General features: G+C 49.8%; 1 protein-coding gene across 1 annotated transcript in view; it reads left to right on the top strand.

Annotated features, from left to right (window-relative positions):
* Positions 1 to 348: 348 nt before the first annotated feature.
* The window catches only part of CD151 (CD151 molecule (Raph blood group)), a 39363-nt gene continuing 12735 nt past the window's right edge, over positions 349 to 26976 (top strand). The window contains exons 1-4 of the mRNA XM_074842601.1: positions 349 to 500; positions 17181 to 17298; positions 23594 to 23697; positions 24877 to 25068. Coding sequence (XP_074698702.1) covers positions 23614 to 23697; positions 24877 to 25068 — 276 coding nt within the window. The 5' untranslated portion in view covers positions 349 to 500; positions 17181 to 17298; positions 23594 to 23613. The remainder of the gene's footprint in view (positions 501 to 17180; positions 17299 to 23593; positions 23698 to 24876; positions 25069 to 26976) is intronic.

Raw genomic sequence — 26976 nt, 5'->3', positions numbered from 1 at the left:
ATTTACAGGATGTTTCATGGAAAACGCTTTTAACAAGCAGGTCTGACGCCTTAAAAAAAAAAAAAAAAAAAAAAAAAGAAGCTCCAGCTCGAGTTTGCTGTAACGCGTTGCCTGCGGCAATGGAAACGCCAGCGGGAGGCCCAGGTGGGGAGAGCCGGGCTCAGCGGTGCCCGAGGCGCGGTGTGGCAGACGGGCACAGCCCCGGCCCCGCAGCCCCCGGCCCCGCCGCCCTCCCGGGCGGTTTTGGTTTGCAGGAAACGCAAAACACCACAAGGGCGAGGCCGGGCCGGGCCGGGCCGGGCGTGAGGGCCCGGGGGCCGGAGGGAGGCGGCCCCGCCGAGGCACCGCCCCGCCGGCTCGGGGCGGCCCGGCCCGGGCTGAGCTGAGCTGAGCTGGGCTGGGCTGGGCTGAGCTGGGCTGTCCGCCCCCCTCACAGCGCGGCAGGTCGGGGCGTGAGGCAGCACGGAGCGCTGCGGTCCGGCGCGGGTCGCTGCGAAGGGGTGAGGCGGGGCGCCCCGAAATGGCGGCGGGCGGGGGAGAAGGGGCTGGGGGACGGTGTGGGGAGGCCGGGGCAACGGCGGGGGCTGCGTGCGGCAGCGCCTGACAGCCCGGCCTGGGAGAGGAGAGGGGAAGGGAGGCAAAGCGCTGCCCGGGGCCCCGTTTATTGCAGCCGGGCTCCGGCGCTCTCCTCACCCGCCGCTCCCTCGCTCCGTGCCGGCTCGGTGGGCCGTGAGGCACCTGGCCGCTGCTGCCGCGCTGCTTCGCTTCCCCACCGGCGCCAGGGGCCTTGTGCAGCTCCCGGCGGCTTCTCTTCTTAAAGGTGTTTTAACCTGTTGCGGGGAGGGTGTCGGAAGCTTTGCGCAGCCCGTGCAGTAGGGAAGGTGTTCTGAATGTCGCCGTAATCTTGTGAAACGATATTTATCTCCCTCTGCCTTTTGTTCAGCCAAGTCTCCCTGTTGTACAAATAAGACTTGGCCTTTATGTTGGGCTTGTAGCACCCTTGGAGGCGGAGGAGGGGGAGAGCGAGCCCTTGTTTACCACAGAATCCAGGCGACGTTCCATTTCGTTTTCTGGAAGCTGATGGCGATGGGCTGTTGTTGCACCGCGGTGTTGCTTGCCATGAGGAATCTTTCCCAGTAGCCTTTGCTCCATGTCATCTCATGAAGAATGTAAACTGCTGTAAATTTTAAAAAAATCTTGCCTCTTCCTGAGGGCTTTTGTAATCAACCTGTTGCAGTATCCTGTTGAATTTTAGCAATGATATATCCATCTCAGGCTACTCTATAGCATCCGTTAAATTACGCTGTTTCGCTTCCTTTGTCCCCCTACAGCACTTCCCTGGCTCGCTCTGGGCATTTTGTGTGGTGTCTGCTAGAACGAGGGTTAATTCAAATGGCATCACCCCTCAGAGGTAGTGCCCTGTGGTGGCCATTTTGTTGAAACAGTTTTGAAACAAGTCCCTTCTGCCAGAATGCGTTTCCTTTGCCATCTGCAAGGCCGTTGCCGAGGTTCTTAGGGAAGTTTTTGGTGTGAAGGGATCTCTACCGCTTGGTATTGTTGAGGCTGAAGAGTCTCTGAGCATGTCATCAGTCAGACCAGGTCCGTCCCAGTCCTCCTGCGTGACTCGCTGCTACCAAGGATGACTGCCTGTGGTGGGGAGAGCAGAGCATCTGTCTTCTGAGCTGTTGCTGAGCTCAATGGAAACTAGAAAAGTGATGCAAAAGTTTCAGTTTATTTAGTTTCTCTGAGGGAGTTTGTGTGACTTGGACAGGCAGTTTTCAATCTGCAAACTGTTGGAAGCTGGGCAATGTTTGGGACTTATGCATCACCTGAGGTATCTGGTGACAGGTCCCTGTCAAAGGCATAATGCTGGCTTGTATAGGTGGGTCCGGGCTCTGGTGTGCTACAGCTGCTCTTAGGTGCCAGTACTTTGAGTCAGATGTCCTTGCTGAAAGCTCGGGTTGTGAGTTGGAGGAGTTGGCAGCTTTTGAGCGCCTTCCTGTAACTATCCTGAGATCACATCCTTGCTCTGTGGTTTCCTGATGATGTCTTTGAGTTCCCGACCTGGATGTCTTTCTGTCCATAGGCTGTATTTCTGCAAAAAGCATGTTTTATTCCAAACCGTTGCATATATTGACTGGTCTGTGGCTTTTTAAAAATAATGGCTTCTCTTCTTGGTGGAGTCTTTCTGTGGTGGAGGGGAATGACTCCCCCAGTTGCCTGGTAGAAGTCCTGACATTCCCTGCTGTATATTGACTCCAGTAAACAATAAGAACGTGCCTTTTCTATGTGCTTGAGATAATGTCCCATGTATGACACCTCATTTTACTCTTGAGTCTAAGGTGGTTAGTCCATCCTGCAGTATGTTTTGTGGGAGCTTAACAGTCAAGTTTTCTTTCTCCTGTCTTAAGGCAGGTGTGTTAAAGGAGGGTTTGTTCTTCGTGCAGAGAGCAGAGCCCTGAGTAAGAGGAACTTCAGCAGGTCTGTGGCTCTCTTCTTGGATCAAATACAAAAGCCGTCTTCTGAGTAAGCAGGGAATACCAACCCAAGAAGATTTTTCTCCAACGCTTTATCTTCCCAGTCCCCTTGTGCAGAAGGGAAGTCTTATGCCAGTTTGGAAGCGGGCAGGACTCTGAGGTTTCTCTTGAGTACAGTAAGGCACGCACAGCCGAAATCTTGGCTCTGCGAAGGATGTTTTCAGTGCAGCCTCTGAAAGTTTGTGTCGATGGGTGTGAGAGATTCTTCAGCAAGGGGGTGGAAGCAAGCTGCTTGTATTCCCTTGTCAAGCAAAAATACTAGGTGGGAGTGGCAGATGGAGTGCTATCTATCCCCGTTAGGAAGTTTCCAGCAGGCATATTATATTATTCCCAGCTAATAAAAGTTGTAGCACAACTCTAGCTGTTCCTGTTGCACATACATAGACCAGGCAACAAATCCCTTGCTCTTGAGACAGCCCCGAAGGGGTTGACTGGTGAGCTGTGTCTCCTTTAGTTGGGTCATCTCATGGGTGAATTCACTTGTTGCTTCTACAAAGTTTGGCTTCTGCTCTCAGGAGTGCGTTGGGCTACTTGTTTTGCATAGGAGGAAAATACATATTTATATTTATTTGTACACGTAGTATCTCTATCAGCATGTATACCTGCATGTGGCAAACTGTCCTGTCTGATGTTTCCAGGTGATTTGGTCACTTACAAAGCAATCGTGCTGTCCCTCTGTTTATCTTGTGCCTTCTGTTTAAGACAGAAGCCTGGAAAAATAGAAGGTGGATGAACTGGCTCTGAAAAACAAAAAGGGGAGCTTCGCTTTTCATGTCCCAGTCTACTGTTACTATCCCTAGTGGCCTCATCAGTCCTGCTCTTGAAACCTCCTGAGAAGACACTCTCCCACTCCCCACCTCTGCTCTCGGGCTCCACCTGGGGTTATCTCCAGCTCTCCCCGAGCAAGTGTGTGCACTGACAGCTGAGGTCATGGAAAGCCTGAGGGAGGGTGACTCCTGGAAATTACAGCTGGTCTGGGCTTCCCTGGCTGTGAGGAACAGAAAGTTTAGTCTCCCTGGTTGTTTAAAAACCTTGAAGGTCCTGAAGGTGAAGAGCAGGTCTCCTTCTGTCTCACTTGCTCATCCTGCCTTTCAGACCCTGAATGTGATTTTTCTTTTGCCACAGCAAAGCCAGAATGGAATGAACAGTGTCACTGTAAAATCGTCCTATCTTCCCATGCATTCTTGCATGTGCATTTTGTCAGAGCTTTCCCCCAGGATGGTGACCATCTTCCCAATCTGTGAGAAATGGGCTTTTCCCAGCCACCCCATGCCTGAAGCCAGGGTGTGGAGGGAGAAATGATCGGCAGGGCTGGAGGATGGAGGTGAGGCGTTTTGTCAGGGCTGCGGAGAGCACCTCGTACCATCCCTCCATACCATCCGTGGCGCAGAACCTGTTTGCTGCCAGGCCCTCTTGGCAAGGATCAGCACTGTAATAGCACTGCTGATGGGCGCCTCTCTCCCCAGTGCTCTGCTCTGTCCCGCCTGCCAGACTCCTCTGCTTGTGATCTCAACAGCCTGGCATCCCGGGGAGTGAATTGGCAGCCCTGTTAGTCCTGCGTCCTGGCTGCTGCACAGTAATAAAACTCTCGGCAGAATGAGCAGGAAGATAATTACTGTTTTGCACTCCTGGCATTGCATGGCAGAATAAGAGGAGTGCTTTGGGGTCTGGGCCACATTTGGGTATGACCAGCTTGGTCCATGTTTCTAACCCACGTTCCTCTTGCTGGTCGGGTGGTTACGGCTCTCCAGCCCGAGCTGGAAAAGCGCTGTACAGCTTGGGAGGTGCATTTCGGTCAAGCAATAAGCTTGACACGAGCCTGAAAGTGTAGCCGGCTCCTTGGATGCGAGCGTGAGTAGCTGCCATGACATGCCAGCTGCGGTCTTCATAGACTTCTTTATATATACACATACAAATATATATATATATCTATTTGTGTGTGTGTATTTCATGCCTAGTTTTGATGCCAGCGGTGCTGGACACTATTGGAGGCAGGGTACTGGTTTAATGGGATAAGGACAGACATCAGGAATTACCTTCTGTGGAGGTGAAGGGAGGGTCCTTGGCAGCTGTTTAAATTCATTTGGGAGTTGACCCACTATCAGCGGGGTACAGCCAACCAAATGCAGTTTCAACCGTGCGGTGTGTGTTGCCTGCATCCACGTAGGCTGCTGCAGAGTCACTTTTTCTACCTGCTGAGCATGTGTGTCAGCGGTGAGTGCATCGAAGCGAGGGAGCGTGGAGGATGGGGGATGTGGCACAGCCTCTTAAGAGAGGTGGAAATGAGATGTGTGGGAGGTGCGAGAGGGGATGTTGCTCAGACCCACAGGCTGTTCCTGGCAGCCGAGGCTTGGTAAGGAAAAGCTGAGCCAGAAGTAGGTGACAAAATGTTTGGCATCGACCGTTGTTTGTTATCTATTGCTGGTAATAGATCTGAATGCAAAAGGAGCAAAGTTCGCTTTTCCAACCCAGGTTCTCTTTCCTTTTATAGGAAAGAAAACAGAGCAGCAGGGAGCTGGTTTTAAACAGAGCAGTGGGGAGCTGGGGCAGTGGAAAGAGTTATGAGGCTCCAAGTGCCTGTGCTTCGGTGGAGTTTGTCCCTGTAGCTGCAGAGTGGAAGTGCACGCTCCTGAGAAGCTCTGGAGTTGGGCTGAAATCTGCAGCATGCTTCCCAGATGTCTTTGCCACCATAAGAGAGCGACAGGTTGAGAAGAGCAAACACATTCTGGTGATGCTGTGGGAGAAAGATCTGGCTGTGTTGGACAAGGGGGTAAGGTGAAAGCATGTCTGGTACCTTGCCCTGGAACACTTCTGTCCCGATGGGTGAGACGTAGGCAGGAGAAAGGCCAAGCAGATAATTACTGTTTTGCACTCCTGGCATTGCATGGCAGAATAAGAGGAGGTTTTGGGGTCTGAGCCACATTTGGGTATGACCAGCTTGGTCCGTGTTTCTAACCCAAGTTCCTCTTGCTGATCAGGTGGTTACGGCTCTCCAGCCCGAGCTGGAAAAGCGCTGTACAGCTTGGGAGGTGCATTTCAGGCAGCAGTGCAATAAGCTCAACATGGGCCTGAAAGTGTAGCTGGCTCATCTATTAGAAGGATGTCAGCATGAGTAGCTGCTGGCGGGGGCAAGATCCTGGTCTAGTGGGCGAAGGAGGGACAGTCAGCTAACGGCGGCGTCCTTGACAGCTCCTTAAATACAAGTGTATGAGTTATCAGTGTAGCTGGAGTACCAACAACAGATTCTTTGGCATGTTCACTGAGACCCAGTTAAAACTGGGACCAAGAGTGGTTTGAGGTGGGAATTTCTGGGGGAGAGGTTTCCTGTTTTGTGTGAAGTGGATCATGTTTTGAGCCTCGCTGACCTGTTATCTGCTAGAGCAACAGCCGCAATGCCTGTGTGGCTGTGGTTTCAGGGAGTGCTCTGATCCTCAGTGACCACCGCACTGCAACAATAAAGAAAATAAGGGGGAAGGACGATTTCAGTCGAATTTATATTCCAGCCAGCTGGCAGATGCCAGCCATGCTGGTATTTCTGGCATGCCAGTCAGTGAGCGGGACTTCTGGAGTGCCGGACACGAGGCAGGTGTGAGTCATGGCTTGTGAATGTCAGTATTTCTTCCTAGCTTTGGTGGACTCTGGAAGGAAGGAATTCATATCCCATATCTCTCCCCCTACATTGCCCTGGAAGCAGAGGTGATTTGTTGTTTTTGCCCGTGGTCGCTGTAAGCTTCACACAGAGCTTATGTGGGTTTGGCTGTTGTAGCATAAGGGGGATGAGTCCTGTCCTGTGTGAAGGTAGAACTTGCTGAGGAGTTGAGCTGCCAGCGAGCTGGAAGCTGTGGTTAGCTGCAGGTCCCTCGTTGCCGTATGGAGGAGCCCTCTTCCATCTTCGTCAGGAGACTTGGCGTAGGTGGGAGGTCTGCCAGAGGTGAGGTGAGATTTGAGGTGGTCTCCAGTTTACCTTGTCCACTGGGAGGGTTTTTGGAGGGACAAAGTTCCTGTTATCGGGAGGACCTCTTTTTGTGTTTGGGGAGGAGGAACTGTCAGCTGGTTTCTGTGCCTTTGAGTCCTAGTTTGCTGGGTTTTTTCCTCCTCTTGAGCAGGGAAATAGTACAAGCATCCCGCTGGGCTCTTGTGCTGTACATGGGGAAGGAGGCAGTGCTCAGCCTTGGAGATGGGCTCTGGGAGAGCTTAACAAAAGCCTGCTCTGTCCATTGTGTGCTTCCCAGGGCTTACCTCCAGTGTGTGCACTGTGTCCCGAGACAGGAAGAAAGGGAATTTAAACCATGTGCTTACACCAGGAAAAAATCCTGGTTGCTGACTTCACTGGGCTGTTTGCTCTCAGAGTTGGTCAGGCACTGGGGAAGCATGGATCCTGACTCTCAGGTGTGCTGCAGGAAGCCTGGAAAAAAGGAAAAGCAGACACAGTGGCAGAGGAAAAAACTGCTTTCATTGGTGTCACAAGCTTTACTTACAGGCTGCATCTGTCTCCATGTGGAAGAAAATGCCCTTGTAGAAAAAAAGGAGTTTTGTTGTTTGCTACTTCGTCAGAAATTTTAACAAGTTTTTAGGAAAAAAGGAAAGGAGGGGAAGCCAACTTAGATGAGAGAGGTGAGAGTATCCAAATTAAATTATTGTAGTTATATCAGTGTAATTCTTATCAACAGTATATTTATGAGTGTGTAAGTGGGAAGCTGGTTTCCCTGTGTACGAAGGGCATGACAGCTGCAGATCAGCAGTATCCTCCCCATTTTGACATTGATAACCATCTCTGGCCAGCCCAGCTCCCTTCTCCCTGTATCACCCTGACCAAATAGTCCTTTTTGTTTTCCTGTGTCTGTGCACAGGGTAGTGGTTATCAAGTCAGATGCTGCTGCTGCTGCACACGCGTACCCCGGTGCAGCGGGGAGTGTTCTGAGCGGCAGGAAGGTGGCCCTGGCACCAGAGTGGTCAGTGCTGAAACACCCTTTAGTCTGAGGTCAGTAATACGAGGATTATTTTCTCTGCCAGGATTGCCCTGGTTACTCCCAGCATGAATTTTAGAGTTTTCTCTAAATTCTTCAAAAGCAAGAGGTGACTCTTGTTTCCTGGGTTGCTCTATCCCTGGATATTCTAGAGGGACCTCATCTTCCCAGGGGGCATTTAGTACTGACCAAAACTCAGGTCAAAGTGAAGGTAGTTACTCAGTTTCTTCAGAAATTTTTGGCTGTGTTGTTCCTGGATTTTCTCTGAGTATTTTATACTTTTAATGTTTAAGGACTGACTGAGTGTCTTAACCTACAAGTGAACCATGCTGTGGACTACTTTTCCCCTCCTGCTCGCTAATGGCATGGGGTGGCATTGGATAATGAGTCTGCCCAACGCTGGATGTTTGCTGGGTTCCTGGCTCTTACACGCAGAGGAAAATGCTCTGCTGCCTTCTGCTAAGCTCGAAGTATCCTGAACACTGAGTGCGTGTCAGTGACATTTGGAGAGGCTCCCGAGGGAACAAAGTACGTGGTTTCTCGCATCTCCTGAAGTCTTTTTAGTCTTCCTGGTATTTGAGGGTTAATTCAGTGTGTCCCACAGTTGTAGAATGGACTACTTTTGGCCTTTAAAATTTTAACTTTTGAAATAACGGGAGATCAGATGAGATGGTATGGTCCCTCTTGACTTAAAAATTGACCTCCAAGGTTTGGGGGGCTGGTGTGGAGGATTAAGTTTCAAACTCCTTTTAGGTTTTGTTTTAATGAAGCTTGTTCAGGGTAACCTGAGGGTGGGTTGGCATCTGTTAGAGGAACCCTTTTCCAGTTACTCCTTCCTACCACCTCTAAACGAAGTGGATGATATGCTGAGGCAGACTTGCCAAAGTTTCTGTACTAACCATAGCTCTGTACCCTTCACGAGGAGCTGCCCTTTGCCCGTGTGTCTCTATGAAGCAGCGGAGAGGACCTGAGCAGCTCCCGGTGCCTCTGCGTTGGAGGTCTGTGTACAGACCAGTGGAGCAAGGTGTTTTCAGGGAAGTGGCTGACGGCTTGGGGCTGGGGGATTTCTTTAGAGCTTGTTGGCGTGTGCTCTGGGGTCAGGGACTTCTTTTTATCTTTTCTCCTGCCTGCAGCCTTGGCGAAGGGCCAGCAAGTAATTGCCTTGAGGACAGCCCTCGCCTCCCGGTTATTAATTCACATGCTGGTGCCTCCCTGTCAAGTTTGCAGGCTGGTCTATAAATGGCTGTGTAAATGGTTTTGGTGGAGTCATTAAAACCTGCTACACAAGAGCGAGGCGGAAGGGGGAGGAATGTTTTATTTTTGGCTGGGGGTTGTTTAATTTTTACTGGAAGAATGGTCCTTTTCAAGGCAGCCTTAAGCAGCGTGGATTGAGCATTGTTTCCAGCATTGCTCCTATAGCAACAGGAGAGAGACAGCTCCTATGAACTTGGACTTAGAGCTCTGGGAAATGAAATGTCATTTAATTTGCCCTTGACTGTGCTTGATATTTGATCTGACTCTAGTAAAGTGTTTTTAGCTCTGGAGAGGAATATAACTCCTCAAAGTGTGCAGCGATCACTCCCAAACACCCTCGGAGGCACGGACGTCGGGAATATATAAGGATTGATGGTCAGAAGAGACTTCATGGCCATTCCTGGCACTGCTGTTAGCGAAGTGGGTAATTCCAGGTGCATGAGGTGGCTGTCCTGGGTAGGAAGGGAGGCTCCTGAGAATGTCACCGGTATCTCTCTAGCTGCCACGCTGAGGTGAGAGCTGCTGTTGCCCTGTTGGGTGGCTGCGTGATGTTCCCTTTTCTGTCGGTGTGCTGGGGTGCTGCAGAGTGCGTTGCTCTGTTCCTAAGGTCGCAGGTGCCAGCTCTGTCGCTGACAGGCTGAGAGGTTTTCTCTGACATGGCTGGTACCAGTTCTGAGCTAATCAGCAGCGTGGCTGAAGCAGTAAGACTGTTAACCTTAGTTTCCACTGTCAAATATCTTCTCAGTTGCTTTTAAAATACAATCTTTGTGGAGATGAAACTGAGGCAGACTGCCTGGGAGAGATCTGGGCTGACTCCAGAGACTTTTGCCTTGCTTTTGTTTACATCGCAGAATGTGTGAACAGGAACAGCCTACTCGAAGCAAAACAAGTTTTGTACAAGAGCTAAAGCTGGTGCCAGCTTTTTCTGCACTTCTTGCTTTAGTGCTGTCTGCAGACAGGTGTCTCAGGCACCGACAGGGCAGTGCTAACAATGGTGGATGGAGGATGGATGTTGAGATGTGAGGAGGGCGAATCCACCCCTTCTTTCTGCTGGGAGAGTCACTTGATCGCTCTGTGCTCCTATTATAATGTGCTACCTTTTTTTCTTTGTTGAGATGCTTTGAGGAGGCAAAGGGTCTTTCAGGCAGTGAGATTATAGAACATTGTGTCACTGAGAGGCTAGAAATATACCCCGTGGTGACACACCAGCTGCCTGCCCTCTCTTCCAAAAACTGCTGCACGTATTTTTGACAGTGGGATTTACAGTCCCACGATTTGTTCGTGAGCTTGGTGAGGTGAAGATGTTGGCCTGCCACGGGATATGCACCCGATACTGTGGGCAGGTAGAAAAATCTACTGGCTTTTAGCTAGTTGCCTTTTCACTGCAGAGATTTATAGGGAATGAAACAGAAAGTACCTCTGCAATGAAACTGCAGCCAAATTCTGAGTGACTGTGTGCTAGCTACGACACAGCACGTGTTTAGGTTAGTCTTTACCCTGAGCTCAAACCACTGTGTAAAAAACCAGCTATCTGTAGAGAGTGAACAAACGGTTATGATCGCTGCGTTTTGGAGAGCGCTTTGAATTCATGTACAGAATTGCCTGAATAGGCTTTGTGGGGCTGGGAGGGTTTTAATCCTCCCAGGATTTTTAGCGCTTATTGGCTTGGTCCTAGTACTGGCATGGCTACAGGGCAGGGAGGTTTTGTGAGCAGTTCCTGAAAACGCTGAGGACCCAGTGGCTTCGCCTCTGAGAGCTGAGCTGAAAATGAACATAATGAATAGGAAGGGATCAGGCAGAAAGCTGATTCTGCACAAACTGTTTTGTTTAGGAATGTGACTTAATGCTACTGGTAAGTTCTCCAGCGCAGACAAAGCCATGCTTTAAAAAAAACCAGCCAAGCCAAACCCCCCAAAAATCACAAAGCCCACAATGCCTGTGAACAGAGTTGGGAAAATAGAATTTAAAATAGCAATATCAGGCTGCAGTGAAGAGTTTGTCTTGTCTGTTGGCTAACCCTGACCTATCTGAACTATTGTTCCTTGTCATGGCGAACCCTCATTGCTATGAGCTCTCTGCAAACACGCGCCAGGCACTGATTTCTGGTGCTTCAAGTGACAGAAAAGAGACGGTTATTGTTCCTCTCCTCAGTTCAATGACTGGTGAAGTGGTTCCTGTGTATAAATAGCGTGAAGTGCTTTGGGATCTTTTAGGATAAAGGAGGCCTTATGAGATACAAGAGGATGTTGTTTGACGCAGAAGGAGTTCCCGTTGGTCGTGCAGTGCGTGCTGGTCTCTGGCCTTCCAGCTCCTGATGGGACGAGGTGTGTGGAGGGGCCGTTTGCTTCCCTGGTTATCCACTTGTGGGAGCAGCAGACGGGGCCTTCCTGCCCTCAGGATGTGGCTGGCTCTGTATTTTGTTAGGACCAGAAAGCCCTGTGAAGGGGTTTTTGTTTGCTTTGTAGTGCTAGAGCACAGACACATGCAGTTCCGGGCATGCTTGGTCACTCTTTTTCTCTCTTACATTTTCTTAACTAACGGTTGTGAAATTGGTTTTACACTAAGGTTGCTTTTATCCTCAAGGACCCTGAAGCCAGCCATCACTTCGCCTAGATTTGACTAACCCCCTCGTAAAATGCATAATTCACAGGTATGTATGTGATGCCAAGCATGTAAATCCTGGCTGAGTTTGAAATTTATGCTCGTTGTTATTTATGCTTCAGTAAGTCCCTCCCCTGGGGAGTAAACAGTCTCAGAAAATGAGCGGAAGGGCTAAGTGCTCTTCTGAAACAGCTCTTGTCTCAAAGAGCAGGCAGCTCCTCAGGTGTATTAGGCACACAGTTCCTCACTGGATACCTGACGCTCATCAAAATTCGCAGGAGTTAAGGATCTACATCTCTCTTGAGGGGTCTATTCAGAAAGAAGCAGGGTAGAAGAAGGGAGGGATTTCATAAGTGTCCTGAGGGGCGACAGCAGGATTGTGATGCGCCTGTGGAGATATTACCTAGACCCAGAGGGAATTGAGGTGAGATCCTCCCAAATGCCCAGGATGGGACCTTGCTTCTTCTCTTCAAGTTCTTCAGAAAGGTGCTCTTGCATTTGAGAGGTGGAGCCAAGCAGGGTCTGCCAAAGATGGCCGAGAGATCTTGTTGAATGTAGGTGGCTTTCTAAGTTGTCTCCACCTCTCCCAGGACCACTGTGCACATTCCTGGTAGGCGCAGATGGTGTGGCTGGAAAACACTGGTTTGTATTCCTCGCTTCTCAGCAGCCCCTAAAAGGCTGAAGGCAAGATCCTTTTGTGCCAGGTACTGTACAGTCAAGAAAGATGTCTCCATGCCCTCAGGAGTATGTAATCAGTTTAGACAACAGGCAGAAGGAGATAAAGGCAGTTTCCAACCTGTGGTCTGGGGAATCTCTTTCACTAGTGCCAAATGAGTTCAGCTTCCATGTGAAGGGTCAGGGAGGAGGGGTTTGGGCCAAAATCTGTTCTGTGTGCCTGCCCCACACATAAGTAGAAATGACAATTCCTGAGAAGGAGCTTTTTTGCTTCGCTGGATGTCTGGCTTGTGTTTTGCCTTCTCCCCAGCCCTAGAGGCACAAGTACTTTGACTTTCCAGCACGTTCCAGCATGCTGAGATGGAAAGCAAAGCGTTCAGCTTTGCATCCTGGGGCATCTTTCCCTTCTGAAAGGGCAGCAGTGCGGGAGCAGCATGAAGCAGATGGATAAATGGTAAGGCACAAGGGCTACTCAATCTGAGTTTGGGCCCAGCCCCAGGACTGAGGATGCTTCAGAGCTATTGCTTGCTTTGCAGGTGACCACACTGCCAGTGCCTTCCCTCCTCTCCCCAGTTCTCAGAAAGCTTCCTTGTCTGATCTTTAATTAATGATTCCAGGACTTTCTCCTGCTTCTCAATGGCTCAAATGTTGGAATTTCCACTGTTTCTCTCAAGATGATTTTGTGGTCTAGAGGCTACATAGTAATGTGAATCAACAAGTTTCTAGCTCTTACCAGAGCATTCCTTTTCATAGGGGATGGCAGCAGGGGTAATCCAAGGTGATTATAAATGAAGGTGTGTCGCCCATGCTATGCTAGGTGAAGGCCTGCAGGAACCTCTCCTTGAAGATAATAGGAAGTTAAAATGCTTATGAATTGCATTAAATTTGAGCTGTTAATAAAAAGTAAATGCTTTCTTTTCCCTGGTGGTTTGCAAACACCCCATTATCCCACCTGGGCAAGTCAGGAAGTATTACTGCTCCCATATCCTGGTACGTGTGGTAGATAAGAGTTTAAGCCCTAGGCTGTGAAGTAAGTTAGTGTCGGGGTGTAGATCAAAGGATCACTAATTCAGTATCCAAACAGGTTAAGGGAGGAAGAATTGCTATTCTCTTCCCCTCCTCATCCTGCTGCCTGCAATGCCAGTGGAAACGTTGTAGAGACAATTGAACCTGCCTGCTGTGAGATGAGGGTGAGATGGCTGAGGATGTGGCAGTACAAATGATTGCAAAAAGTTTGGGACCCTGTATCTTAGAAAAGTAGGAGACAGAGGGGATGCTAGGAGCCATTTTCCAGTACAGCAGCCTTGTGCAGCCTAGCTGCCTCCACAGAAAGGACAGGCTGTGGGACGACACATCAAGGTTAGAGGGATGCGGTGCTAGTAAGGGCCCTCAGCCTGTTGCTCTGAGACCTGCTGGGTACACTGGAGCACACTTGAAGTCTTACAGAGAGGACCCAGGGGCTCCTGAGGTAATAGGAGCCAGCAGGGAAACACTAGTGAAATACCTCAAAGGAATTCAGGTGTGTTCCTCTGAAAAGGTGACCCGACCAACAGCCCACCTGAAGTGCCTCTGCACGTAGCATGGGCAACAAACAGGAGGAGTTGGAGGCCACTGTGCTGCTAGAAAGACTGGAGTGCTGCTGTCGATGGCTACAAGCTGTTCAGAAGGGACAGGTGAGGAAGGACAGGTGGGAGCATGGCCCTCTGTCAAGAAATTGGTAGATTGTGAAGAGCTGTCTCTGAAGAATAGCCATGAGCAGGTTGAAAGCTTATGGGTAAGAATTAGAGACCGAGCCAACAAAGGGGACCTTGTGGTTGGTGTTTACTGCAGGCTGTCCAAACAAGGGGAGCCTGTTGACAAAGCCTTCTTACCCCAACAACAGGAGGCATCGCGCTCACAGGCTCTTGTCCTGCTGGGGGACTTCAACCACCCCGACATTTGCTGGAAAAGCAGCACGGCGAGCTGTAGGCAATCCAGGAGACTCCTGGAGTGCATTGAGGATAAATAACTTCTGAAGGCAGGTAATAGACAGCCCTCCCAGAGGGGCTGCATTGCTGGACCCGTTACTCACCAACACAAGTGAGCTAATCGGCGATGGCAGGACTGCAGGCGGCCTGGGCTGCTGCGGTCACCCACTGGTGGCGTTCACAGTCCTGAGGGATATGGGTCAGGCAAAGAGTAAAGCCAGGACCCTGAATTTTAGGAAAGCAAAATTCCAGCTGTTTAAGCAGTTAGTCAATAGGACCCCCTGGGAAGTTGCCCTCAGGGACAAGGGAGCAGAACAGAGCTGGCAGATCTTTAAGGACGCTTTCCATAGAGTGCAAGAGCTCTCGATCCCCAGGTGTAAGAAATCAGGAAGGGACAGTAAGACGCCAGCATGGATGAGTCAAGACCTGCTGGTCAAACTAAAGGGCAAAAAGGAAATAAGCAGGCAGTGGAAGCAGAGACAGGTATCCTGGGAAGTGTAGGGACGTTACTGGTTGTGTAAGGACGGGTTCGGGAAGGCCAAGGTGCGGCCAGAGCTGGACTTGGCAAGGGATGCAAAGAATAGTAAGAAGGGCTTCTATAGGTATGTCAGCCAGAAAAGGAAGGGCAAAGAAAGTATTACCCCCCGATGAACACGACTGGCAAACTGGTAACAACGGACGAGGAGAAGGCTGAGGTACTCAACAACTTTTTTGCCATGGTCTTCACTGGCAACCTCTGTTCCCACACCTCTCGAGTGGATGGACCTCAAGGCAGGGGCTGGGGGAGCAAAGTCCCTCCCACCGTAAGAGCAGATCAGGTTCGAGACCACCTGAGGACCTGAACATACATACGACTGTGGGACCTGATGAGGTGCGTTCCAGAGTCCTGAGGGAATTGGCTGATGTAGTTGCCAAGCCACTCCCCGTGATATTTGAAAAGCCATGGCAGTCAGGTGAAGTCCCCAGTGACTGGGAAAAGGGAAACATTGCACCCATTTCTAAAAAGCGGAGAAAGGAAGATCCTGAGAACCACCGACCTGTCAGCCTCACCTCTGTGCCTGGGAAGACCATGGAACAAATCCTCCTAGAAGCTGTGCCAAGGCACATGGAGGACAGGGAGGTGATTCGAGACAGCCAGCCTGGCTTCACCAAGGCAAGTCTTGCCTGACCAGTGGCCTTCTACAATGGAGTGACTACATCAGTGGACGAGGGAAGAGCTATGGATGTCATCTATCTGGAGTTCTGTAAGGCCTTTGACACAATCCCCACACAACCTTGTCTCTAAATTGGAGAGATATGGATTTGATGGGTGGATTATTTGGTGGGTAAGGAATTGGCTGGATGGTCGCATCCAGAGAGCAGTGGTCAACAGCTCAGTGGCTGCATGGAGGTCTGTGATGAGTGGTGTCCCTCAGGAGTCTGTACTGGGACCAGAACTGTTTAGTATCTTCATCAACGACACGGACAGTGGGATCGAGCGCATCCTCAGCAAATTTGCAGATGACACCCAGCTGAGTGGTGCGGTGACACACCTGAGGGATGGGATGTCATCCAGAGGGACCTGGACAAGCTCAAGAAATGAGCCCATGTGAACCTCATGGAGTTCAACAAGGTCAAGTGCAAGGTCCTGCACATGAGTCCAGGAATACAGGGTGGGGGATGAAGGGATTGAGAGCAGCCCTGAGGAGAAGGACTTGGGGGTACTGGTGGATGAAAAACTGGACATGAGCTGGCAATGTGCGCTCACAGCCCAGAGAGCCAACTGCCTCCTGGGCTGCATCAAGAGGAGTGTGGGCAGCAGGTTGAGGGGAGGGATTCTCCTGCTCTACTCCACTCTCGTGAAACCCCCCCCTGCAGTGCTGTGTCCAGCGCTGGAGTCCTTCGTACAGGGAAGACATGGACCTGCTCGAGTGGGTCCAGAGGAGGCCACGAAGATGATCAGAGGGCTGGAACCCCTCTCCTATGAGGACAGGCTGAGAGAGTTGGGGTTGTTCAGCCTGGAGAAGAGAAGGCTCTGGGGAGACCTTATAGCGGCTTTCCAGTACTTGAAAGGGGCTTATAAGAAAGATGGGGACAGACTTTTGAGTAGGGCCTGTAGTGATAGGACAAGGGGTGATGGTTTTAAACTAAAAGAAGGTAGATTCAGACTAGATATAAGGAAGAAATTTTTTATAGTGAGTGTAGTGAAACACTGGAAGAGGTTGCCCAGAGGTGGAGGATGCCCCATGCCTGGAAACATTCACGGTCAGGTTGGATGGGGCTTTGAGCAACCTGATCTAGCTGAAGATGTCCCTGCTCACTGCAGGGGGGTTGGACTAGATGAGCTTTAAAGGTCCCTTCCAAGCCAAGCCATTCTATGATAAATGTAGTACGGTTGTAGAGAAGTAACTCCTGTTAAGTTTGAAGGCACCTTCCTGTGGCTTTTTGCTTATTTGAGGGAGGTGCTGTGCATTTACACTGGGAAGTTGAAGCCTTGCTCTGAGAGGGCTGGCAGTGGCAGATGAATTCAGGGAGCTCTTTTCCAGCAGAGCCTAGTGTGGTGCTTAAGATCTGTGTCTTGATTATGCTTCAGCAGGGATAGAGGCTGAAGAAAACAGTGAGTTCCTAGCGCGCTTTTTCTCTGCAGGGGCCCTGCTCTGGTTCATGCTCTATATCCTGGGGCTCGTACGCCCTGGGAGCAGAGGATGGACATATACAATGAGTGCCGGTACTGTCTGCCCATGACTTTCCTCTTCTGCTGCAGTTCCTATGGGAGGGCCCGGAGCAATGATCTCTGAGGCACTAACACCAGCTGGCGCTTCCCACTGCACAGAAGGGTCCGCTTCTGAGCTTTCTCATGGGGTTACTTTCGGGCCTTTTGCACCAGAATGAGCTGCTGTTGTGGTGTGTCTGCAGCCTTGACAGAAACCATAGCACCATTTAGAGGATGCAGTGGTGAATATAAACCTGTTCCGACAGCTTCCTACCATCAGAAGGTCTTTGCATTCCCCACGGCCGTGGTTTGGCTCTCTCCCATTATCCAGTGCCCACTTTGCAGTTTAATCAGCTGCATTCATAAGGTGTATTCTGAAATCATGTGCTCTCTGTTAAAAGGAGAACTTGGTGGCAAAGCATGTTATCAAATATTGATTCCCAGAATAATCTTTGACATAGTTCATCTCTCTTTTTTTCTTTTTCAGCTTTCTGCTTTCCTGAATCCAGCAGAGGACCAGAGTCAGCAAGAAGAGAGGGGGTGGAAGAAAGCACTTAAAGACGAGTGATTTGCACTGGTGCTGTGAGCTGCCTTGGTGGGGAAAGGTCAGCATCAAGACTGTTGACCCATGTGGGCTCTCGATTTGGGGTAGATAATGGCCCTCAGTAGTTGTGTAAATACGAGCTCTTCACCTGCAAGCTTCAGAGTTCTGGGAAGGCTTTACTTAATGGCTGCTGCCTGCTTTCTGGGCTGAGAGGTGTGCTGGCAAGTTGATAAGCAGCTGGAGGCTTTTTCTGAGCACGTTCAGTGGGGTAGGTAAAGTGGCACTGGTAATATTTTCATCTTACAGAGAGGGAACTTAGGTCATACTTTCAGAGGCTGGAACTTAGCCTTGCTGGAGAATGAGGTCTTTAGTCAGTTTGCTGAAGGTAATAGGCTGTTGGCCCGCACGTACCAAGGGGAGGACATCTGCTTTGTTTCCAAAGAGCTGCCTCGGGGCCAGGGTTTATCTGGTCCAGCTCAGAGAGACTCCAGCCTAGCAGACAGCTGATGATGTTGGACTTGCAGCCCTTGGGAGCTGCACTTTGATAGCAGCATAGGTGCAGTGGGATTTCCTGCAGCAAGTCTTTCTTGTGTGTGTTGGCAAAGATGTCCAAAGTTATCTAACTTCTGGCATACAAGTTATCTATGAAATAGACGTCACTGATGTGTTGGATACCAATTTTCTTGCTATCGTTCAAAAATCAATACTTAAAAATAATGATGTTTTTAATGACCTGGGAGCGATTTCATGTTTTGGCATTGTTTCTTCCCCATCTGTCAGACACTGCTTTAGGGGAGGTTGTGCAGAAAAAGCCTGCAGGCCTGGCTTTCTTTGCTGTTTAATTAAGTACTGTTACTGTGCAAGTTGAGGCAAATGTACCAAGCAACGTCTGTGATGACTAAATGAATGTCTAGCCAGCAGGAGAGTGTGTGTGTGCATGCCACGTGCTTTCTGAGCTGGGATGTGGGTGTGTGCCTTTGTGTGCCTTTGGGCCTGCAAATAAAAATACAGTGGTCTGACAGGGGATAACCAGAGCAAGTCCTGCTATTGAGATTTTAGGTGGCTCAGCACAACAAAGCAGCTGTTTGTGCAGTGCTTGTGTTCCCGGGTGCTCAGCACCCAGAACTGGAGCCAAAATGCTCAATTGGTGGTGCATTCCTGTTGTCCGGCTTGTCCCAAGAGTTCAGTCGTGGTAGGATGAGAGCCCAAGAAAATCAGGCTGGGGAATGGTTTGACTTTTGAAGGGGCCCCTGCCTTGCCTGGCAGCCATGCTCTGTGTGTTCTTACACAGCTGGGAGGTTGTGGCTTGCAGTCACACAGGGCAGGATGAGCTCAATCTCTTTTTCTTTTTTCTTTTTTTGGAGATGTCTGTGTAGGTGGATCATCCTTTCCTTCTTGCTCTTCACCTAGGTGCTTCGTTATTACTCCATTCTCTCGTACTTCATTATTGGCATCTTGCAATCTTTGATGTATTTGAGCCAGCACGCCTTGTAAATGGTTGCCAAAATTGTTTTACCAGACAGTCCTCTCATTATGGAGTTTACTCCATACTCCTCAGTAAGGATTTTACTAACCCCAAAAGAGGTGGTTCCAGTTCACTGGCCAAAGTAGCCTGTACTGGCAAAAGCACTTCTGAGGCAGTGAAATTGTGTGGCTGTAGGGCTTTTGCCAATACACCAGTCACCTGGAGCCTGTCATGCCTCACAGCTGTCATTCCTCTGTCAGCAGGGGTTCTCAGAGCAGATCATGACAACATCACTGGGTTTAGAGGAAGATGAGGGTCCTGCACTGGGGAGGAAGGGCAGAGGCAAGGGACAGACTAAGGGATTTGCCCAAGGCCGTGCATAAAGTCTGTGTCAGAGTGGAGAATTGCATTCAAGCTGTTCAAGTCCCAGTTTCCTGAATTAATCTTCAAACTGTTACCCCTCCCTTTCATGGGCAGGTTCTGTCACACTGAATTTGTCCTTGTTTTTTCCTCCCATCTTTGTGCGTTTTGTTTTTGTTGGAGCATTATTCCTCCTTGCCACTTATGTTGCAGGTGTGTGGGCATAGTAGGAACCTGTTGTTGATTTCTGGTGGATTACATAAAAATACCTCTCATCATTGTATGACTAAATTTCACAGCCTGTATCCCATGATTGCTTGCTTAAATTTAATTTGCTGATGAAGTTACTGGCTATTGGACTGGACCAAGTGAACTCCGTTATGGAGGTGCTTTTGGTCTTCTAACCGCTTTTACAGTTAGCAAAGCACTTCCTGTTATGAAGCTCATGTCTAATTACTATGGTTTTATGCATTTGTAAACACACCCCTGTGGCAAGGCTGGCCGTTTTCTGTCCAGTGGAGAGCTTGTTCGTAATTATCGATGTGATTCAGAATAGACCTTTGCCTCAGTGTTTTAAAATAGAATATAACTCTGTGTGTTAATTAATGTTGCTGCTTCTTGTCTGGTTGCAAGAGTGGTTCGTGTCACTTCTGAGGTCTGTTATAAAGATGACTGAAGCCAAGAGACCCTGGTCACGTCAGTGATTTCAGGATGAGGCCCCCGTGTTCATTGGGGCACTGTGGAGCGGATCAACACCTCTGTGCTTTTTGGGACCATGGGGCTCAGAGCCTGAAGTCAGAAGTTACCCTTACCCTGCGAGGCAGACCGTGGCTCCCCTCTGCGCTGCTTGGGCTCTTTGGGAAAGGCGTTTCACTGCCATCTCCTGCCCTCACTTGCTACCCCTGAAGACCAGCGTAGCTCCCTTTAGGCTTTAGCCTGACCCTGTCTCTGCAGGCAGTGGGAGGTGGCAGGCCACCCTGTGTGAGGCAAGGAGCACAAACACACACCTTCCAAAAGGAGGGTCTGGAGAGAGCTGCCTCTCCCTGAATAGCTTGCTGGGTGAGTCATTAAGCACGCAGAGGCAGCCAGTGCCATCAGCTCTGCTCCTGGCTAGGAAGGATAGATCAAACAGGAGACAGCCCTGATTGCTTTCTGATTCATGGCCTGCCATCCCTGCGTGAATCACGGTGCCTTATAAACCTGCAGCTGTTCCCTGCCAGCTTTCTGGAAACAGATCCTTTCCTTGCAGCAGCGAAGCTGAGCTGCCTGAAAGGCCTGTACGTGGTGCTCAGTGGAGCAGGACCTGCAGTCTTGAGGGGAATTTCAGACTCTGTCATCTGAGTGCAAGTGCAGTCTCAGCTGTGTGTCTGCCCAGTCCTCACCCAGAACAAGATGCAGCTCGGGCTGGGATTTCTGACCTCTCAGATCAGGAGAAGGGACAAGTTAGCATCCCTCGCTAGGGCCCAGCACCTGCTGTATGCTGATATGTGGAAATACATGTAGTGGCTTTTTTTTTTGGCAGGGGACATACTTTAAGAGGAAGAGGGAAAGGTTCTTGAAATCCTCTGGAGCAAGAGGGAAACTGGGCCAAGGAGCCAGCCCAAGGACAGTAAGCATTGTTACTGTCCCCTGGCTGTCCGTGATGAGGACCAGGGTCACTCTCAGCAAACCTGCAGTGCATTTTCCTTTACTTACGTCCCGATGTTAGAAGGGGTGGGCAAAAAATCCAAGTACAGCCCTCAGAATCTTATTACTGGAGGGCATCTCTCTGTTTTGGGTTGTGCAGGCGTGTGTGGCTGTGGGAGCCTGTCTCTGCTGCCATTCCTGTTCTGTGGCTAAATGAAGCCTCTGGGAGCTGTAAATCTGTCACCTTCCGTGAACATTGCATTCACGGGGCGTCTTCTCATTGAGAATTTACAGGCCTGTTTGGTGCATACTGTACCGCCAGCATCCATTCCTCCTCACTGCCCCGGGCTTCTTTGTGTTGCAACACGGTAATTAATCTGAGCGTTGCTGGAGGTTCTGATCTCTTCTGAAGATAACTCCAAAGAGTTATTCTTGATATATGCCACCATCTTGGATCTGCTCCCTTTGCCAGTGAAACAGCCTTCTGCTGCCAACTGTTGTTGCCAGATGTTATTCTAGAGAAAAATGTTTTCTTCTGAAATGGTGACAGGGGACAGGCATGGGTGACACTGCTGGCATATTCTCACCCTTCCCTGTTAGTTTCATTTATTAGTTTCTAAAGCACAGGCCTGGCTGGGTTTTTTGAGTGGGCTGGCATGAAGCAAAAGGAAACAGTTCCTTGCAAATAAAATACAATTATGCTGCAGAATGGGCAGCTGTTGTTCCCAGCCTTGGTTCATCTGGCTCTAAAGCCAGACGTTAGCAGCGCTAGCGGCAAGGATCAAAGTGAGTGACTGACCCAACCTGATAGCCACTTGGGACAGGGAAGTGAGCTTACCCCTGGACTCAGCACTGGTGAGGCTGCACCTGGATGAGTGGGTTCAGTTTTGGGCCCCTCACTCCAAAAAGGCCATTGAATGACTCGAGCGTGTCCAGAGAAGGGCAACGGAGCTGGTGCAGGGTCTGGAGCACAGGTGTGATGGGGAGCGGCTGAGGGAACTGGGGGGGTTTAGTCTGGAGAAGAGGAGGCTGAGGGGAGACCTCATGGCCCTCTACAACTCCCTGAAAGGAGGGTGCAGAGAGGGGGGATGAGTCTCTTGAGCCAAGGACCCAGCGCCAGGACAAGAGGGAATGGCCTCAAGCTGCACCAGGGCAGGGTCAGACTGGCTCTTAGGAAGGATTTCTTTGCAGAAGGGGCTGTTGGGCGTTGGAATGGGCTGCCCAGGGCAGGGGGGGAGTCCCCATCCCTGGAGGGGTTGAAGAGTCGGGTTGACCCAGCGCTGAGGGATCTGGTGGAGTTGGGAACTGTTAATGTTGGGTTGATGGTTGGACTGGATGGTCTTCAAGGGCTTTTCCAACCGAGACGATTCTGTGATGCGCATCCCCGTGGCTCTCTTTCTGTGCTGTCAGGTGTTTTGCAGTGGGCTCGCCAAGGTGGATGAGCGTCTGCACTGCGTGGCCGGGTTGCAGCTGCAGTGGGTCTGCCGAGGAAGCTCACATCACTTGTGGGATGAGGTTTTGTAATGTAAGCGAGCATGAACTGCATGCCTCTGGAAGAGAGGAGAGGCTGTTTGCCTGCCCACTTCCAGGGAGATTGCTGCTTTAGGAAAGCGTTTTGCTCTGATATGGGTGCAAGATGTTTGTAGCATTCCTGACTGGCTGGTAGGGGAGGAAAGGGATGATTTTTTTAATGGAATGCAGGAGAGGTGGTGTGGATTTAGTTGCACTTCTGCAAACTGCCTTGCACAGGTGGTGCTGGCAGTGTTGCTCTGGGCAGTGCCTTTGGCCTGTCTGCCTAGTCGAGCAGTGGTGAGAATATTTTTTTCAAGAGTTTCAGACCTTCTGGCATCAACAGGAGGGAGTGAAGTGACATGGACCTGCACTTGCTGCAGACGTGCTTCTGAGAAACCTGCTCAGGACTATAGCAGATCTGTAGCACTGCACCAGGACTGACCCACAATGAGCTCCCATTCGTGATGTATCTGCAGTGGCATTTTATGCTGTCAGATCCTCTGAAGCCAGTGGTTATGTTTCTTCCTCTTAGTAGCTGGGACAGCTGCCCTAGGAGTCAGCTGGCCAGTGAGAAGGGCCATGAGAAATGAGCAGAGTGGAGAAGAGAATTAATTACTCCAGCATATTGCTGGGGTTCAAAAAGGATAGGGCATGTGAGTGGATAACAAGTATGTTCCCAGTTACAGTTGTAAAGACTAAAAATACACCAAACTTAGAGAGAGATCTATTTAAGGCAATTGTAACTAATGCCAGTGAGGAAGGAACATTCTCTGGAGACAGATTATTCCGTAAATGTCAAAGACAGAGGTTTCTGTCGCTGCCTTCAGAAGCAGCAGTTACAGGCTGCGGTCAGGAGCCAGATACTGGGATTTTCTGGATAACAGGTCTGGGATTTCATTTATTTTGGGTCAGATAGGAAGAAGTGAACATGAACTATACCAAAGCTTCCTCACTGTGACATTGATCACAGTTCATGGTTTTGGCTTGACCGCTCGCACGATGGTAGGTCTGATCCCTCCACTGCAAGTATTGATCTAAAGGAGAGTGAGTCTCCAGAAGTGACAGCAGGATGGGGAGAGCGAAGGAGGATGAAGGCGGGACAGGAAGGCCACATGCTGGTACTATCTGCCTCCCTTTCACACTGTGCGAGGCCTCGTGCTGTGTAGGTCACCCAAATGGATACAAGAGCTCTTTATCTAAGCAAGCGCTGCCTAGCATCCCTGCAGTCAGTTGAATGGCTTGCTCACTGCACTATTTCAGCAAAAGGTCAGAAGTGTTGAGTTCTTGCAGGAGGAGAGCAGTAATGCTGGTCTTTTAGGAGAAGGGGTGTGATGACTGACTCAAGTTTTTCTGATTTTTTTTTTTTTTTTTTTTTCCCCCCCGCCCCCCCCAGGAACTTGTTGAGCCAGAAAGATGCGTGAGTATACGGAAAAGAAGGAAACATGTGGAACCATCTGTCTCAAGTACCTGCTCTTCATCTTCAACTTCTTTTTCTGGGTAAGAAACTTCAGTCTGTTTCAGAGGCACTGAGATGGCACTGCAGTTTTGGTGTCAGGGGTGCAGAAATCTAGAGCTTGATGAAGTCTTTGGCAAACACTGCTGATGTCAGGAGGACACAGATTTTGTCCTGTGGGGTGAAATCCCATCCCTTGGGCTTGCCTGCCCAGGCTGCAGAAGTTATGGTTTGATACTGTAGCCTCTGGCTGTTTCTAGGTCATGTTACCAAGTGTAGAAAATAACAGGGAGCCTGAAAACATGCTTTGTTTTTTCACCTGTCTTGGTTTTTCAGGGAGCCTGAGGACTCCACTGTCTTGCCATTCCTCCTCTCAAAATGGCAGAGGGAGTCCTGGGACAGCTAGAGCAAGGGCAGTGGAGTGGGACAGCTAGAGCAAGGGCAGTGGAGTGGGACAGCTAGAGCAAGGCCACAAACACCTTCTTGCAGCTGAGTCCACACTAGAGCCTCCTACACTCATGCTTCCACCAGAAAGTTACTGATAGCAAAGGATTGTTTTTCCCTTTGCTGCCTGGGACAGAGCATTAGAGTGTCCAGGCCAGACCTTTAAGAAAAACTGTCTGAGCTTACTAGAAGCTGCATAAAACCCTCCAGAAACACAAGGCTTGCAAAGAGAAAAGGGACTGGTAGGAGTCTGGTGGGCTTCTCCACGTTCATTCGCTGCAAGGGTCAGAGTTTAGCCAGCCAGGCTGTTTAGCTCTTTGACTCTTTCTCCCCAGATGAGTGGTCTAGGAAGGAGATATTGGGCATGGTTGTCATTTATTGGTAGTACTGCTCCAGTGGAAAGCTTGCTGATGTAAAGCTGTTTTCTTCCCCTCTGCTGCACCCCGATAGATTTGACATTTTTTCATATTTGCCCAGATAATGGTGTGGCTACGTTTGGGAAGGTTCTGGTCCAAGTCCGAATTGCTGTGCACAGGTAGATGCTTCAGGTAGCTTGTGTCTCAGGCTGACTGGGATGCTAAACTGGCTGCCCTGAAGCCCCCCCTGGTGCACTGGGGCCTGTGGGTCCCCGTGAGACCTTTGGGAGTCCTTCCTTTAGTGCAGGTCATCTTTGGCTCAGCTTACGGAGCTGAGGCACGTCCTGGTATCCCAGCCTAGTTGCTCTGGGAGGTGGGGAAGTTCACGGTGCCCTTCATTTGCTTCCTTCTCTCTCTGCCCAGCTGGCTGGTGGGGCCGTGATGGCAGTGGGCACCTGGACCCTAGCTGAGAAGAGTGACTACATCAGCCTGCTCTCCTCCAGCACGTATTCGGCAACTGCTTATATTCTGGTGGTGGCTGGGGTGGTTGTCATGGTTACTGGCATCCTTGGTTGCTGTGCCACCTTCAAAGAGTGTCGGAATTTGCTAAGAGTGGTAAGTTTTGCTTGGTTGTTTTGTTTGGGGGTGGATTCATCCCATTTTGTCTTGAACCGTGCTGGGAGGGAGGGAAATATCTTGCTTATGTTCTGCACTGACCTTATTTGTTTGTCCTAGAGCAAATACCAGTAAGGCCTCCAGCTCCTCACAGCAGTGCTGTCCTTGTCCTAGGGGCAGGTTCTCCCGCAGAGCATTGCCTTTCATCTGCCCAAAGAATGTGCTTACCACTGCATGGTTCAGAAGTACAGAGTAGAGTCATAATACCTATACTTTGTGTAAGAACATCTATTGGAAACTATTCAAAACAAAATCTCCTGGCTTTTGTCTCTTCTTTCTTCCCTGCCCATCCCATATTCTCTTTTGGAAAATAGAAAAAGAGAGGAAAATATGAGAGACCTGTTACAAAACTGGCTTTTAATGACAGTAGATTCAAGCCAAATTAACGTGGTTTTTCACTTGGTTGTCTACCGGTCTCGGACCAGCCAGGATTGTGGCGACACGCTGAATCATGACAAACTCACTCCAGTTTGTTGAAGGGGGAGCATTGCCAAGAGCAAATGCTGCTGCACTGTCTGCAAGCTCCCAGTTTATTCCCACTTGTTTACATAGGTCTGTTTTTACTTCTACATCCTACTGACCTTCAGGTTTTGCCTGTTTTCTGCTCACATGCTCACCACACTCTGCAGGTGGTGTTTTTTCCTGCCGTTTTTCACACAACACAGTGTTTCGTAATGTTGCCTCAGTTATCCACAATCATTCTTCCAACCTCAAGGTCAGTTTACATTTTGCTAACCACCAATTCTTAATTCACACAGTTGTCAAAATTCAGAACGTTTCCAGTGAATATTTTCTTTAGTCGCAAAAAAAATTATTTTCGTTTCACTTCCACAGAAAAGGCTGCACTGTTTTGATAATCTGCTGCTTCTTTTACACCTTTCCCTGTGTTACTTCCTGAGCTCCTTGCTCACCCACCTACGCTGAAGTTTTTGACCAGCCCTAGGGTTTCTGTTCCACTTCCTCCCTCTCAAAACTCCCTTTCAGTCTGGTGTGTGGTAGGAGTCCCTTTTAGTATCTGGGCTACACTGGTGAGTGCAGTGACTGAAATAACAATCAGTGGCTCTTTGCTTTCACAGTTACAGAAGAGGATACTTCAGCAACTCTTCACCAGCTCCTTCCTTTGCAAATCCTCATTCACCTGACTGTCCCATTTCCCCTCTTTTGTTTGGATAGAGCAGCAGAAATAGGAGCCGGTGAGCAAACCTGATGCTTGTAGAACTGCTTTGAAGGCCTGGTAATCCCTGCGAGAGGCAGAGTAGGGCCAGGAAGGGAGAATAAAACAGAGAGGAGGACACAGTGAGTGCATTGCTGATGCTTGTTCATTAGGCTCCTGGTCTGTAGCAGTCTGTTTTGGCCTTGCTTCACTTACTCTCCATGCCAAAGAGATCTCCCTTTGTCTTTTTGCCTCAACCAGAAGCTATGGATGAAAATCCGGTGGGGTTTTCTTTGTTATTCTGCCACAGAAAACTAATAATTGTCTCTTGGGAACAAAAGGTCACTCTGTCTCCTTACACCACCCGTCCTTTGGGAGTGGCTGGTTGCGACAGGCCTATTGTCTCTCCTTGATTGCGCTTCGCTTTGGTTGTGGGTGAGTAATCTGCACAAGAGAGAGGGCTGTGCTTGCCAGGGCTGGGTGAGCCTGGCTGGGGGCCTTTGCCAGCTCTGAGCTCAGTAATCCTGACAGCTTCACAGTCAGTGTCCCGGCGTCTGTGCCAGCCTGTCCCAATTTCTCTCTGTACCAGAGGCCCACATAACTATGGGAGGGGGCACTGTAAGCAGCACTCTAGGCTCTCCCCAGTCCCTCCTTGGTACTTTTAAAAATCAACTATTGACAGCTTTGCGTGCTGT

The sequence above is a fragment of the Strix aluco genome, chromosome 16 (genome assembly GCF_031877795.1).
Source record: "Strix aluco isolate bStrAlu1 chromosome 16, bStrAlu1.hap1, whole genome shotgun sequence".
Taxonomy (NCBI): domain Eukaryota; kingdom Metazoa; phylum Chordata; class Aves; order Strigiformes; family Strigidae; genus Strix; species Strix aluco.
This window is presented reverse-complemented; position numbering and strand designations above follow the sequence as displayed.